General features: G+C 33.9%; 4 protein-coding genes across 5 annotated transcripts; 3 read left to right on the top strand and 1 right to left on the bottom strand.

Annotated features, from left to right (window-relative positions):
• The first annotated feature begins 321 nt into the window (after positions 1-321).
• LOC110712374 (flavonoid 3',5'-methyltransferase-like) lies at positions 322-2,983 on the top strand. Its single transcript, XM_021890830.1, has 5 exons — positions 322-486; positions 642-727; positions 1,352-1,496; positions 1,781-1,912; positions 2,531-2,983. The coding sequence occupies exons 1-5, from the start codon at positions 430-432 to the stop codon at positions 2,840-2,842; spliced, it is 732 nt and encodes a 243-aa protein (XP_021746522.1). The 5' UTR covers positions 322-429; the 3' UTR covers positions 2,843-2,983.
• A 704-nt stretch (positions 2,984-3,687) lies between these two features.
• Positions 3,688-7,202, top strand: LOC110712373 (flavonoid 3',5'-methyltransferase-like). Of its 2 annotated transcripts, XM_021890829.1 has the most exons (6): positions 3,688-3,973; positions 4,069-4,154; positions 5,398-5,542; positions 5,913-6,044; positions 6,142-6,470; positions 6,816-7,202. In XM_021890829.1, exons 1-5 carry the CDS (start codon positions 3,911-3,913, stop codon positions 6,454-6,456), a joined length of 741 nt encoding a protein of 246 aa, XP_021746521.1. In that variant the 5' UTR covers positions 3,688-3,910; the 3' UTR covers positions 6,457-6,470; positions 6,816-7,202. The 2 variants fall into 2 exon arrangements, with proteins under 2 accessions (XP_021746521.1, XP_021746520.1); XM_021890828.1 differs by lacking the exon at positions 6,816-7,202 and having other exon boundaries at positions 6,142-6,702.
• A 202-nt stretch (positions 7,203-7,404) lies between these two features.
• LOC110712563 (ELMO domain-containing protein B-like) lies at positions 7,405-12,854 on the top strand. The gene is made up of 9 exons (XM_021891031.1): positions 7,405-8,528; positions 10,147-10,256; positions 10,785-10,853; positions 11,026-11,141; positions 11,234-11,288; positions 11,518-11,638; positions 11,799-11,846; positions 12,205-12,299; positions 12,387-12,854. Exons 1-9 carry the CDS (start codon positions 8,480-8,482, stop codon positions 12,483-12,485), a joined length of 762 nt encoding a protein of 253 aa, XP_021746723.1. The 5' UTR covers positions 7,405-8,479; the 3' UTR covers positions 12,486-12,854.
• Positions 12,855-13,057: 203 nt separating this feature from the next.
• LOC110712465 (uncharacterized mitochondrial protein AtMg00810-like) lies at positions 13,058-14,044 on the bottom strand. The gene has a single exon (XM_021890931.1). The coding sequence runs from the start codon at positions 14,042-14,044 to the stop codon at positions 13,058-13,060; it is 987 nt and encodes a 328-aa protein (XP_021746623.1).
• Positions 14,045-14,427: the final 383 nt, after the last annotated feature.

Raw genomic sequence — 14,427 nt, 5'->3', positions numbered from 1 at the left:
TATCGTACAGAGTATTATTTAAAATAATCATTTCAACCGCTTTGACCATGTATGGACATAATAATAACATAGCACAAATTTGAAATTCGTTTGTTATTATAAATAAAGATATATAAAAGTCCAATTTCAAAAAAACATGAATGTATGGCATATTATATGGTTGGTGTTTAGAATTGTCAAACTTTTACTACTACTCATCCAATTAAGCAATGGTCTTTGATGGTGGCTTGTATTATATTCGAAAACATTATATACTATCATAAATCGTTGTCAGAATTTCTTGGAATATAAATATCTATTGGGCTGTTTATATAAATATAGCTTCATGCCTCAAAGAAAATCAAACCATTGTTAAAACATATCCTTTGCTTCCCTTTAATCCTTAATTAATTAAGAAAAATACACATAATTAAACCAACCAATTAAGCAATGGATTTGAAGAAAATCAAGGAGTTCACCATTCTTAACAGCCCAGCTCTTGAAAAGGTTAGTTACTACAAGTAAATGAGATATTTCTGTTATTATATCGTTTATTATTTGCATTTTAATTTACAGCTTGAAAAACAAAAATAAATTATGAAAATTTGATATTATTGCATTGATGTATGTATAATTTGGGGTTTGATTTGTTTTTTTGACAGTACATATTGGAAACAAGTGCGTACCCTAATGAACATGAACAATTGAAGGAAATTAGAGATGCCACTTTGGAGAAATACAAACACATGTAATCTTTCTCTATATCTCCAAATTAACTTTACATTTTTTTTCGCATTCATAAAGCACCCATTTTTTTTCACTTCATCACTTTTAATTGTCTCTTATAACACACACCCACACATGTAAATTTTTTCATTATACGAGGGAAAAAATTGTAACTCAATTATTGAGTCATATAGGCATCGTGCACAAAGATAAGTAAAAACATTAGAAAGGTGTTAAATACGAGTAGAGTAGCCCCTTAGCCTTATAAAGTGATTAACTCTCTCTTCTTCAACCAATGTGGGACACTTACATGTGGTAATAATTGAAAAGTCTATTCTCTTACAAAAGGAGACGACCCTCCTTGCAATGGAAACTTCTAATGCATCAGAAATAATAAATCGAAATAAGCAATTAAGTTTTGCTAGCTAAGGATCTTCTAATGTACACCATCACTAGCATTTTGCATGTGTTTTATGTTAAAATTAATGTTTCATTCAGTTCACTTATACTAGTATTTAATACCATACACATGACAATTTGCAATTTTCAAGCTTTCACATTAGTAAAATGTGATATTCATTAAACAAATAAAAATAAATTGAGGGACTAACTAATAGTTGTTACGTTGGGTATGGTACGTTTTCAGGAGCATTATGAATGCATCGGCAGATGAAGCACAATTCCTATCAATGTTATTGAAGCTCATGAATGCCAAAAATACCTTAGAAATTGGTGTTTTTACTGGCTATTCACTTCTTACTACTGCACTCGCTCTTCCTGAAGATGGCAAAGTAAGTTTTTAATCATCTAATAGACTTTACATTAATTGTTACAAGAAAATTGTAATCGAACATGTTAGTTTCATTTTCATTCCTTATCATATTAGTGGTTAGAGTTTCCCTCTCGATTTCAGTTGATCCTGTAATCGATTTTCATTACTGATCGCTCTCTTAAAAAAAATGTTAAAAATACTTTTTTCCTTATATTAATATCGCCTACTCCATAATTGAATACTATATATAATTGATTTTATTATTTTAGTTCAAAATAGTTGATTTTGTAATTTTAATTACAGGTTATAGCAGTTGACCCGGACATGGAAGCATACAAGGTTGGATTACCAGCCATTAAAAAGGCAGGAGTTGAGCATAAAATTGAGTTTGTTGAAGGAAATGCCATGCCATTTTTAAATGATTTAATAAGCAAGGTACGCTATAATATTATTTTACTCTATTTATATATTACACTTGGACCATTTTATTGTATAATTGTAAGTATATAATACAAACTAGAGGTAGTAATAATACAAGTAATAGTTAAGTATTGTACTACTTCCGTTTCATGTTTTTTTGCAACTTTGGGCATTATTTGTGAGATACAACCTCCGTTTCTTTTTAGTTGACACGTAAACCTTTTTAGGATTTTTTTTTGTTGACACGTTTTCTTTTTGGGTAACTTTTTTACCTTGCATTTACATGCTACCCCACCTTTTTTTTCATTCTCTCTTCTCCCCTTAATATATGTGTCTAAATCAAACGCGTCAACTAAATAGAAATGAAAGAAGTATAAAATATTCAAAATTGCAAAAACAGAGGGACTAACCGGCCAATGTATCAATTTGTAGCCTAAAATATAGTAAAAGAATCATAAGAAAGAATAATTATGCCCAATTGACTTTCTAAAAACACAAATGTCAAACGGCCCAAATTAACTTTTAACAAACATTTTGTGATACAGGCCCAATCTAACTTGATTTTTTTAAATTACGTGACAAATAATACTATTGTTAATAAATTTATAACAAAGTTGAGTATGAAAAATGCAGGGCAAGGAAGGGACCTTTGATTTTGCATTTGTTGATGCGGATAAGGAAAACTACATCAACTACCATGAGCCATTGCTTAAGCTTGTTAAGGTCGGAGGAGTGATCGCCTTCGACAACACTCTTTGGTTTGGCTCGGTCGCCTTGGCCGACGATGATGAAAAATTCAAGAGTGACCCTATTATGGGATACATTAAAAAACATGGACATGAAGCCATCAAAAAATTGAATAGCTTTCTTGCAAGTGACCCTAGAATTGAGTCGAGCCTTCTTTCGATTGGTGATGGTGTTACGCTTTGCAGGCGCAAGTACTAATATTGAAACATACTTTACTTTCTATTGCAATGTTGTGTTCATTGATCAATGTTATTGTACTAATAAAGGACTGAATATCCCCATGTTACTATGTACGTTACAAATGTACAATCAGTAAAATTGTTTTTTTTTAGTATTCAATTATCTTCCCTTTTTTATAAACGAGTTTCCTTAATATTGTTGAAATGAAAATTAATTCCCATTTTGCATCGATTATAAAACAAATTTCTCAAATGTTGTTCACGTAGGATCGATTATAAAGGGTTGTGATTTGTGAACTTGTCAATTAATAACTATGAAAAGAGACCTAATGTCGTTTAAGCTATTACGAAGTGTAAAAAAATAGACATGATTCAATCCTACATGGATAATACTATAGGATTTTTTTTTTTACACTAACGCAATTAAGAAATTTATTTTAGCTAACAATATTGTGAGAAATCATTCTCTTTTCTATTGTTTCGAACTAAGTCAAATGATTTCAAGGCGAATTTGGATAAAATATTTTGATTTATATCAGACAAGGATCAATTTTATCAGATCTAAGGGTATGTTCTCATACGTTGAAATTCAATTCAGTTCAGCTCCTAATTTCCTTCTCTTATAAAATATTCATTTCAATTCAGTTCTACTCGATTCAGCTCAGTTCAGTTCTGCTGAGTTCAGCCAATGAGAACAAACCCTAATAACATGTTATATTGGGCTAACAAAATACTTAAAAACTCATTATTTTGGGTTTGGGCTTGTCATGACTATGAGTCACCACCCATACGGCCATCTTATCCCACCTGTAACTAATTTAAAATTCTGAATGATATTCCGCAAATTACTAGACTAGGTGCGGAGTACTTTTACACAAGTAGTTTATTCCATATAAAAATATAGCACCAAAACAACTCGGGATTTATAATTTTATATACTCCGAGTCAATTTCTAAGCTTCAATAACACGAAAATAATTGGTTTTTTAATCTCATAAGTTTCCGAGTTAGCTAATTAACCCAACCTCAATATTAATTACCCAAAAAAAATCCAGCAACAATTAAGTTGCAAACGCAGCAAGGTTTTCATGGATTCAAATCACTCAATCGATAAGCCCAAAAACATCCTTCATAGCCCAGAACTTCTTCAGGTTTGCCAATTCTTATTTATTTTTTTTGTTTTATTTATATTAATCGATGGGAATATAATAATTTTTCAGGAAAATGTGACTTTTTTTTATTGCAGTATATATTGGAAACCAGTGCATACCCAAATGAGCATGAACAACTCAAGGAAATTCGACATGCTACTGTTGAAAAATATCCTCATTTGTATGTACTGCATTTTCTTTTACCTCTCCTCAAAAGTCAAAACTCGATATGATATACTTTCTCCATTCTTTTTTGTTGTTCGTATTTGGAATCTTTTGTACCACAACAGGAACAACAGAACAGAAAAGAGTAGTAACGCTTATATAGTGTCAAGTAGTTGTGGATGAATCTGAAATTTAATTTTGCTTCAAGTAAAAAAGAATGTTTTTTAATTGATGAATTTAATTCAATTTGTCAAGGTTTTAATTTTGCTGCCACGTCTAGTCTGATCATATTTCATATGTTATGTTATGCTCCTTTGGGTAAAGGCCTTGGTTAGTTGGTTGGTGTATATTTTGTTGACTTTTGTCGACAAATATGATTGGTTTGGGAGTAAACTGAAGTTCAGAAAATACAAGTTTATCATCACGATAATAATAATAAAAAAAACGCTTATCTAATGTGATTCTACAAATGTCGATTTATTTACAAAAATGTCATGCTGATTGAGATTTGTTGTTGTCAAATTTACAAAAAATAATGCCATTAATAAACGATCATAATGACAAAATGGGATTTCCTCGTGGGTCTGAGACCATAGATTAAATTGAAAGAAGTAGATATACATGGTTCCTAAGTTTCATGATGAATTAAGAGAGTTTATAAAGGGGAAGAATTGAGGATACTTGCATTGTTGTAATGAAGCAAATAGGTTCATGTAACCCTTGTGTAATAATTATCAACAATGGTTAGAATACTTAGAAATTTTCCTTTGAGTAGTCACATTATGTAAGTTCGCAACAATCTTATGAATTAGATCAAATGGCTTATGTATATGAGAAGTGCTTAAAGAGAAAAAGGGTTGGAATTGGGTATAATAAGAGCAAATTAAATTCGTATATCATTTTGAGTCTTGTTGATATACACTTATTGCTGACATTTTCCATCATTTTGAGTCTTGTTGATTGATGCTTAGGGATTGCCTACTTGCTTAGTATATCAATCTGAACCTTATTATGTTTTAGAAGTTCTCTTTGTGATTCTTCTTGTTATAACATCGAGTGTGGTTCCTCAATTGTATGAAATGGTTACATCAATAACATATACTAACTTCAAGCTATTGGAGATTCATGCTTCTCTTAGCTGACTCGCTCTTTCACCTAGCTTTTATCATCTTTAATCTAACATGTATAAGCACAACTTCTATCAATCATGTTAAAATTTATGTTAAAATTTAAGGGTGCATAGTTTCTCTGTATTCTAGGTACACAATGAACGTTCCTGCTGATGAAGCACAACTTCTATCAATCATGTTAAAACTTATGAATGCCAAAAGGACATTGGAGATCGGTGTTTTTACTGGCTACTCGCTTCTTTCCACTGCCCTTGCTCTCCCTGATGATGGCAAGGTATGTCATTTTGGTGATATAATTTCCTTCCAGCTAAGAACTAATTGATGTGAATATATTGATAGAGTATAAAAACATTATCTAAAAACATATTCCTGGGCCTCAAGAATATGTTTTTATACTCTATCACTCCCCCTCACATGAAAGGCCATTTGGGCTTGAAATGTGGATGCAACACAAGCCCACCCATACCTGGTGCGAATTAATTCCACTTTGAAGGAGGGGCGGATGAGATTCGAACCCGTGACCTTTGTGTCACGCTGGCTTTGATACCATGTTTAAGGACCAACTCAACCAAAAGCTTAAACTGATAGTTGAGACCCAAGAATATGTTTTTATACTCTATCATATATAAGCATCATTGTTGCAGGTTATAGCCATTGACGTAAACAGAGAAGCCTATGAGGTTGGATTACCCTTTATTAAGAAGGCAGGAGTTGAGCATAAGATTGATTTTGTTGAAGGAACTGCTGTGCAAATCTTGAATGATCTCCTAAACAATGTATGATCCCATTTTTAGAATCGGAAATCATTTCATCTTATTTTAAATAATTTAAGAATGTGAACAAATTCAAAGATGTATCTAAATATATATGCAGGGTAAAGAAGGGACATTTGATTTCGCATTTGTGGATGCTGATAAGAAAAACTACAAGAACTACCATGAAGTGTTGTTGAAACTTGTCAAAGTTGGAGGAGCCATTGCCTATGACAACACCCTTTGGTTTGGTTCCGTTGCATATTCTGAGGATGTTGAGTTTTTCGAAGATGGTGATCAGGAAAACAAGTCTTTTAGACAAAGTGTTCGCAGGGATACGAAGGAATTGAATAGCTTTCTTGCAAGTGACCCTCGAGTTGAATTTGCCCTCATATCAATTGGAGACGGCGTTACTCTCTGCAGGAGAAAGAATTAGCTAGGAGTGATTTGGTAAACACTTTCTTTCTGTGTTGATTATATAAATCAGATTTTCTGATATCTGAGTGTTATAGTGATGAGTTTATTTTCTACAAGTCTTTAAAAGTACATTGAGTCTGTATGTACTTATGTGTTAGGATGAACACAAAATGTGATCAAAGAGAATAAGTTTCCTGCAGACATTAGAAAAGCATTTAAGGTTCAATTCTAAAAGTCTGAAACCAACAGTTGGAATTTATCTGCACAAAGATTTTGTTGTTTCAGAGCCATCAACTGACTGTGCCTTGTGATGTTGAACTAATACTGTTGATTTCATCCGATAATTTGCTCATGTATATACGGTTACGCGGTTTGCAGGTAGGTGAAGGGGGCCAATATATGACCTGATCCACTAGGTCTGATGCTTAAGTACGAGTTAAACAACACCCTCTGATGCCTATATGCGTGTCTGTAAGAGCAGATATCAGCTGTAATAAACTTAGTATACGCGAGTAACTAATCTATGGCATGAGGCTGTACTAGCCTTATAACTATGCCACCTAACCTGTGAGGCCTCCGAATGTTTCGAATATAGGGACTAATTAAGGCCAACATGGATGGGTTGATCATGAGGAGCGGCAATTGCTGCTCTAACTCTCTAAGTACACAAATATAGCATCTTGTATCTAGTTATCCCAGTAAAGTTTGACCATGTTCATGAAGAAGAAAGGGTAAATAATAAGGACCGAGTAGTCTAAGTAATAAGATTAAAGGAGTATTTTCACTACAAGAACTGTCATGAAGTGTTGCTGAAACTCCTCAAAGTTGGAGAAGCAATAAGCAGTTGATATTCTTTTATACGTGTGGTACATTTATCAAGATAAATCTAACAACTTAATTATTAATATTTTATTAATAGCAAAATAATAAAAAAAAGAGGTCAAAATAAAAAAAAAAAAAAAAAAAAGAAGCCAAATGTGTTAATTATTATGAAGCGGATGGAGTATTTAACTTTTTTTTTTTTCTCTATCTACTATGACATCTACGAGTAATTAATTAACTAAGACGGTTAATTTAAAAATATACAAATTGGTAATATGGGGCATAATAAGAATCCAATGGTTAAGATGTCACCCTAACTGTGTTGTTAGACTTTTTGTCTGATTTGGAGGGACACTGATTCCTGCTAAATATTTGTCTTGCACATTGTTGTCTTTTTAGTTGACTTCAAATCTTGAATGGATTAGCTCAAGTTTCAATTAAATAATAAGTCTTGTATTGTTTTTGGCATACCATACATTTTGGGTGGGTGGTGGTTGTTTTGGATCAACTTGCTCACTTGCTCAAATCATTATTTAATACCAAGTACTATGTATGTAAGTAACTGACATGCCCAAGTCATTTACGAAGTACTCCCTCCGTTTTTAGATAGTACGAAGTAAGTGATTAAATAGATAGGGGAAAAGTGTTTTGTTTTGTTTTGTGCTAAAAATGTGTAATTTAGTTTCGCTTATTTAAAATTATGATCCTCATACACACAACTCTTTAGCAATATATAATAAGTATTTCATATTATAACGAATTGGTATATGTTTAAGAATTAATGATAGAAGCACGTATTAAATAATATTTAGTAATATTATTTTCTTTCAAAAATATGGTCAAATCTAGTGGAGATTATGAAAATGTAAACGAAAACTAGCGCATAAATCACACATCAAGTGTTTCTTATAGTTAATACTTTCTTACAACATAATTGAATGATTATGATCTTTTACAAATCTATATTACTCATAATCGTAAAATATTATTGTAGGCGATTTGCTAACACTAAAATCCCGTACAAGTCAACCCGACCTACTTTAAATCGCTTAGCAGCAGTCTATAATCAGTCCTCCGTTTAGTACTCGTATTAATGAAACAAAACCATCAAGAAGTTAGACCGGTTAATAAAACGACGACCAAAATTATTGAACCAATTTATTCATTGACACTCAAGAGAGTGACGACTGAAGAGTTTCAGTTACTTGGAATTACAATCAATGGGCGCTCAAAGAAACAATCATAGAAATCCCTGCAATGTCAATTCTCGTACTATTCTCACTCTCTCTTAAAATTTCATTGTTTTCTTTCTTGCTCTTCTATGTTTGACTCTATAATGTAAATGCATTTAAAAAATGACTCTTTTTTCTGGGGTATTTCTTGGAAATTTCTCATCTTTCAATTTTAATCATCTTGTAATTGATGGGTTTTTTTGTTGGGTGTGAAATGAGGCAGTTTTTTTGAATTTGAGGATCAATGGTTGATTTGATGGTGTTTGTATTCCGTTATTATAATTATATTTTAATGGAATTTGGTATTACATTGTAAAGACTTAAAATGTTGTTTAAAGTATGAAATTTGAGGAATCTGATGCAGATAAGAAGTTGAATTTTGCAAGAAATGCTAGTTTTTTAATGCTTGGTTGGCAATCTTGGCATTGGCATTGTGTATTATGGAGTACAGTGGATTGTATTTTTACAAGAATTCACTCAATATCAATATATCATATTGTGAGATTAATCAATCTAGTTCATGTAGGAGTTATGCATTTTTATTGCATTTTAATCCTTATTTTGCATAATTGCTATTGGATTTGTACCACATTTGTTGCTATTAACCAAATGAGATATGTAAATTCAATTAAATTGGTAGTCACCTTAGGAATGCATACTTGGTTGAATTTGAGTGGGTGGTTGTTCAATCGGTAAATCCGTATTAGGTGACGTGGTAGTAACTTTGGGAGATTAAGTCCACTTATATCAAATTTGGTGTTTGAAGTTGTAGGAGCTGATTAAGATTTTTGAAACATGTTTTGAGTACTCATGAATGTCATGATTAATACCTTAATCATTTGTGAGTTCAATAAGGCGAACTTGGTGATGATGGCATGACTTTGGCGTGGGTTGTTGATTTGCTGATTTCGCCTTCACTACCACTATAACTAAAGCATGATTTAGGAACTCGATCTAGTTATGAACTAGTGCTCTTATGTAGTTTTCCTGACATGTCACTATATATGCGCATTTATCTTTGTGGTTTTGCTCATCTTCACCCTAAACCATACTACCATAGGAATCATGATTTGAAAGAAGGATTTCACAATTTTCCCTTTTGTATCAACTGTGAATGTGGAGATCATTTGTTATATAAATCAGAAGTATGCTGTTATTTGGATGGACTACGGAATCACATGAGTTTTATTTGTTTCTCTCTGTGATAAAGCAAAAGTTGCATGAAAAAACAATGGTTTAATAGAGATGGCATTTTATTGGTTTGGTAGCTTCACAATAGCAATATATGTGATGATGAACATTCGATTTTTTGTGGTTAGCACTGCATTTTTATTTGCTTGTAAGGTTTCTCTATGCTATTTCAATCCTAGGATTTGAGGCATAATAAAACATAATATCTGTGTATACTTTGTGTGATATTCTGAAATCCACCACACTCAACTTCAAGTATGTATATGTGCTACTTTTCTTTTCAATGTTGGTTTAAGAAACTATTTGGTAAAAAAACTTAAGTTTGACCCTTTAAATTACATGACATTTTGAACAGTGTTTTTGAAATTTAAAAGTTCGTTAAATTATTAGCTCTGCATATTAATCAGAGGTGTTTATTCTGCTGTAAACAATTCAAGATGTAAAGTTGTACTTCTCTTGGGCAGATGATGTAACTTGCGGAACAACAACATGGATAGGTAAAGGCCTTACCTGTTACTGCTTCAAGAGGAAGGGGGTCTATGAACGTATTTGCATTACCTTGACACCCTTGCAGGTAAAATCTGTACTGCATAGAAGAATACGGCAGATTGGGCAGGATTTTCTTAAATAAAATGAAAATTGGGCTGAGGCAGGGAAGATATTTCATACATTATTAGGTTGATATCAGCTCCATTCATCCATTCTGTTATATGTTTGACAAAATGGCAAGCATATCTTGCATATTATTTAGGCTTGTACATGGCAGATTTTCCAAGATTTTTCTGAAAAGTTTGTTGTTTCTAAGTACTCCCTCCGTCCCTTAATACAATGCCTCTTTTGAGCATTTATTCCTCACATAATAAAGAGAAAGAGGCATTGTATTAAGGGGCGGAGGGAGTATGAAGCTTCTTTCTATTATCCTATATTTATTGTTTTTTGGTCCGAGGGAGGTGGAAGGGGGTTGGTAGTACCTTGCATATTATGATAGTCTTTGTTATTTTTGCAAGATGCTAGAGTGCTAGACATGGATTTACCAACTGCTCACCAAGGCTCTGCTTTAAATTGGTGTTGACTGTTGAGATTATGCTCTTTCTTGGAACAGGAACAAAGACTTAATAGGTTAAAGCATCGCATGAAGATTTACTTTGATCCGGCAAGGTCAGACCACCAGGTACACACCTATTGATAGAGTATACTTATGTGGTAAGAAATATTGTGTCTTATCATGCTATGAGAGAGCTCACAATTTATGACCCTATGGAGTTGTGAAATGTGAGACTTGCTGCTAAATTCTCGTAATATGTTCTTCTATCTATGCTGTATAAATGATATTGTATTGACAGGAAGCTCTTAAGGCTTTGTGGTATGCTACATATCCTGATCAACAGCTCCATGGTTTAATATCAGAGCAATGGAAAGAAATGGGATGGCAGGGAAGGGATCCCTCAACAGATTTCAGGTTTCTCACTTGCCAGCCTTATTCTGGCCCTTTCATATGTATCCCTTTCGTCTTTTTTGTGATTTGATCTTGTCTATCTTACTATTGAGCAGAGGAGCTGGCTTTATCTCTTTGGAGAACTTGCTGTTCTTTGCCAAAACATTTTCTGTAAGATCCTTGTCTGATATCTATTAAATGTTTAGATCGAATATATCATTTCACATTTTAATGATTTAGAAAAATGAGAGTAATTTTTTGGAACACGGAATTTGGATTTTTAATAAGTTATAGAAATGTTAATAGGAGATGTATATGCTTTGTTTTGCCACTTTGCCGACTGCTCATCTCCTTATTTTGATTCTATATAATTTCAGCATCATCTATATTGTTGTTGCAGACATCTTTCCAGCATTTAGTGAAGAAACAAGATGGAAAACGTGCAACATGGGAATATCCCTTTGCTGTTGCTGGAGTAAATATAACATTTATGCTCATACAAATGCTTGATCTAGATGCTCGTAAGTAGAAATTAATGTTACCTCGTATTTGGGTTTGATGTTTTAGAAATTAATGTTGCCTTAACCAAGCTGGTGTGCTTTACTTGCTCCTGAGTTTGATAAAATCTCATTTTTCGTTCATCTTACGTTTTTAACTACTTACATCATTCTCTTAATACAGTGAAAGGGAGATCTTTTGTTAGAGCTGTTTTCTTGCAGATGTTATCAGGTAACTGATTTTTTTCACCTCGGACAACTCTATTAATTCTCTTCTTTAGTTATTCCGTGACTCTTGTGTTGACCGGTGATCTGATTAAGCAGCAGGTCATCCCAACAACTTGGTTCATAAGGAATCATAACGGATAGCATGTCTCAATTTAGATATTTTATATTCTAATGAATCTGTTCTACCTAAATTGGATCAGAGAGGCTGCTTTGTTGATCAGTCACAGTTCAACACCCACTAGCTGATCACTGGCCAACTCTATGCATAGCATTTCCATTTAGAGCCGTGTCTCATTGAGTTTGTAGAATTGATTACAATGGCATGGTTTATCCTAATTAGAAATTTCTGCTGTAATATCCAGAAAATGAATGGGCCTTTGATTTGCTTTATAGCGTAGCCTTTGTGGTTATGGATAAGCAATGGCTAGAGAAGAATGCTACGTACATGGAGTTCAACGTAAGGAGACATACCATCTTTTTTTCCACGTTGCTACCCCTCTCAATCTCTCACACTACATACTGATTTTCTTATGATGTGTTGCAGGATGTCCTTAAGTTAACGAGAGCACAATTAGAGAAGGAACTTCTGATGGATGAAGTATTAGGCATTGAAGACATGCCTTCATTTAACCTTCTTTGTTAACCCTTGGAAAATATTAGCAATGGCTCGACGTTTGATGATTTGCTGATTTCTTTTTCCCTTGGAAGACCATTAGACCAAGTTAGTTGCTAGAATGATGTTTCTAGCTTCACCATTTCTCCTGGAATCTTTGATTGGAAGATAAACTCTCATACAGATAAATATACTTGTGCTTCTTGTTCTGTCAATGGGTATGCCCTTTTGCTGTTTTGTTGACACCAAAAAACATTTTAGTGAAAATTTTGTCTAGAGTAGAAGTTTGACATGCTTTCTTTGAAAAAAAAAATGAACCAAATCTGATGTGTAATTGTCTAAATACAGAAGCAAAACTAGTCATGGCTCGTGAGTGATAATCGGGTTAAATTAGATACTCCTTCCATCTCAAATTAGTTTTTACACTTATTATTGATAGAATTTGGGAATATTTTCCTTGATCATTCACAATATGGAGGTCAGCATATATACAAGCTACTGCCTTTCATTAGGCGTGATACTAGCCTAAATACAAGGAGCTAATTAAGCAACCTTTGACTAAGTATAAGATATACATAGAAATATATTTACAAGATATATATTTAACACACCCCCACAGTCGAAGCGGGAGAGCAACGGACGTTGAGACTGTCCCTAAAATCATTAAACAAAACTCGTGGAAGGCCCTTAGTAAAAATATCTGCAATTTGATGTCTAGAAGGCACATGAAGCACACGAACTTCTCCCCGAGCAACTTTCTTCCTGAAAAAATGAATATCCATCTCAATATGTTTCGTCCGTTGATGTTGTACCGGATTCCCTGATAAATAAATAGCACTGACATTGTCGCAATAAACAAGAGTAGCCTTTTTAATCGGACAATGTAGCTCTAATAAAAGATTTCGAAGCCAACAGGATTCGGATACAACATTAGCCACCCCACGATACTCTGCTTCGGAGCTAGATTTTGACAATGTGGGTTGTCGCTTCGACGACCACGACACCAAATTATCACCCAAAAAAACACAATAACCCGAAGTAGACCGTCGAGTGTCAGGGCACCCACCCCAATCTGCATTCGTGTATGACACCAGAGTAGAGAAAGAAGATGGGTATAAATGTAGACCATAATCCAATGTACCCTTAATGTACCGAATAATCCGTTTTAGAGCAGACATATGGTCTACCCTGGGATCATGCATATGCAAACACACTTGCTGAACAACATACGAGATATCCGGCCTAGTAAAAGTAAGGTACTGGAGAGCCCCTGCAAGACTCCGATAAAGAGTGTGATCATCAAATGTAGTACTAGAAGTAGCACTAACCTTAGGCTTTGTATCAACCGGAGTAGCAGAAGGTTTACAAGAAGACATCCCTGCTCGTTCAATTATCTCCTCGGCATATTTCCGTTGAGATAAGAACATAACATTTTTATTCCGGGTCACAGCAATACCCAAAAAATAATTCAGAGGGCCGAGATCCTTCATAGCAAACTCAGAGCTAAGATGGTTCACAAAAGTGCAACGGAGAGCATCAGAAGAAGCAGTGAGAATTATATCATCAACATATAATAGAATGTATGCCATATTAGACCCCTTACGATAAATGAACAATGAATTATCCATTGTGTTGTTAGTAAACCCAAGAGACAAAACATAATCTGAAAATCGCTTATACCATGCTCGGGGGGCCTACTTAAGCCCATACAAGGACTTATCCAAACGGCAAACACAATCAGGATGGTCACGATCCCTGTAACCCAAGGGTTGATGCATATAGACAGTTTCCTGTAACTCACCGTGAAGAAAGGCATTTTTGACATCCAATTGATGTATTGGCCATGCCTTTGAGAGAGATAAGCTGAGAACAGTCCGGATTGTAGCCGGCTTCACCACGGGAAAAGTCTCCCCACAATCGATGCCCACCTGTTGAGTTTTACCATCACCTACAAGTCGGGCTTTATGCCTCT

The sequence above is a fragment of the Chenopodium quinoa genome, unplaced genomic scaffold (assembly GCF_001683475.1).
Source record: "Chenopodium quinoa cultivar QQ74 unplaced genomic scaffold, ASM168347v1, whole genome shotgun sequence".
Classification (NCBI taxonomy): Eukaryota; Viridiplantae; Streptophyta; class Magnoliopsida; order Caryophyllales; family Amaranthaceae; genus Chenopodium; species Chenopodium quinoa.
Note: the sequence above shows the minus strand (reverse complement) of the source record. Positions and strands in the feature narration are given on the sequence as shown.

What these genes read in the sequence shown, in the direction of transcription:
- LOC110712374 (XM_021890830.1), top strand. Translation starts at nt 430, where the DNA reads ATGGATTTGAAGAAAATCAAGGAGTTCACCATTCTTAACAGCCCAGCT. An exon ending in CTCTTCCTGAAGATGGCAAA is followed by an intron (nt 1,497 to 1,780) that starts GTAAGTTTTTAA and finishes TTTTAATTACAG; the next exon opens with GTTATAGCAGTTGACCCGGA. An exon ending in TAAATGATTTAATAAGCAAG is followed by an intron (nt 1,913 to 2,530) that starts GTACGCTATAAT and finishes TGAAAAATGCAG; the next exon opens with GGCAAGGAAGGGACCTTTGA.
- LOC110712373 (XM_021890829.1), top strand. Translation starts at nt 3,911, where the DNA reads ATGGATTCAAATCACTCAATCGATAAGCCCAAAAACATCCTTCATAGC. An exon ending in ATAGCCCAGAACTTCTTCAG is followed by an intron (nt 3,974 to 4,068) that starts GTTTGCCAATTC and finishes TTTTTATTGCAG; the next exon opens with TATATATTGGAAACCAGTGC. An exon ending in GTTGAAAAATATCCTCATTT is followed by an intron (nt 4,155 to 5,397) that starts GTATGTACTGCA and finishes TCTGTATTCTAG; the next exon opens with GTACACAATGAACGTTCCTG.
- LOC110712563 (XM_021891031.1), top strand. Translation starts at nt 8,480, where the DNA reads ATGGGCGCTCAAAGAAACAATCATAGAAATCCCTGCAATGTCAATTCT. An exon ending in CGGCAAGGTCAGACCACCAG is followed by an intron (nt 10,854 to 11,025) that starts GTACACACCTAT and finishes TTGTATTGACAG; the next exon opens with GAAGCTCTTAAGGCTTTGTG. An exon ending in TCTTTGCCAAAACATTTTCT is followed by an intron (nt 11,289 to 11,517) that starts GTAAGATCCTTG and finishes TTGTTGTTGCAG; the next exon opens with ACATCTTTCCAGCATTTAGT.
- LOC110712465 (XM_021890931.1), bottom strand. Translation starts at nt 14,044, where the DNA reads ATGGCATACATTCTATTATATGTTGATGATATAATTCTCACTGCTTCT.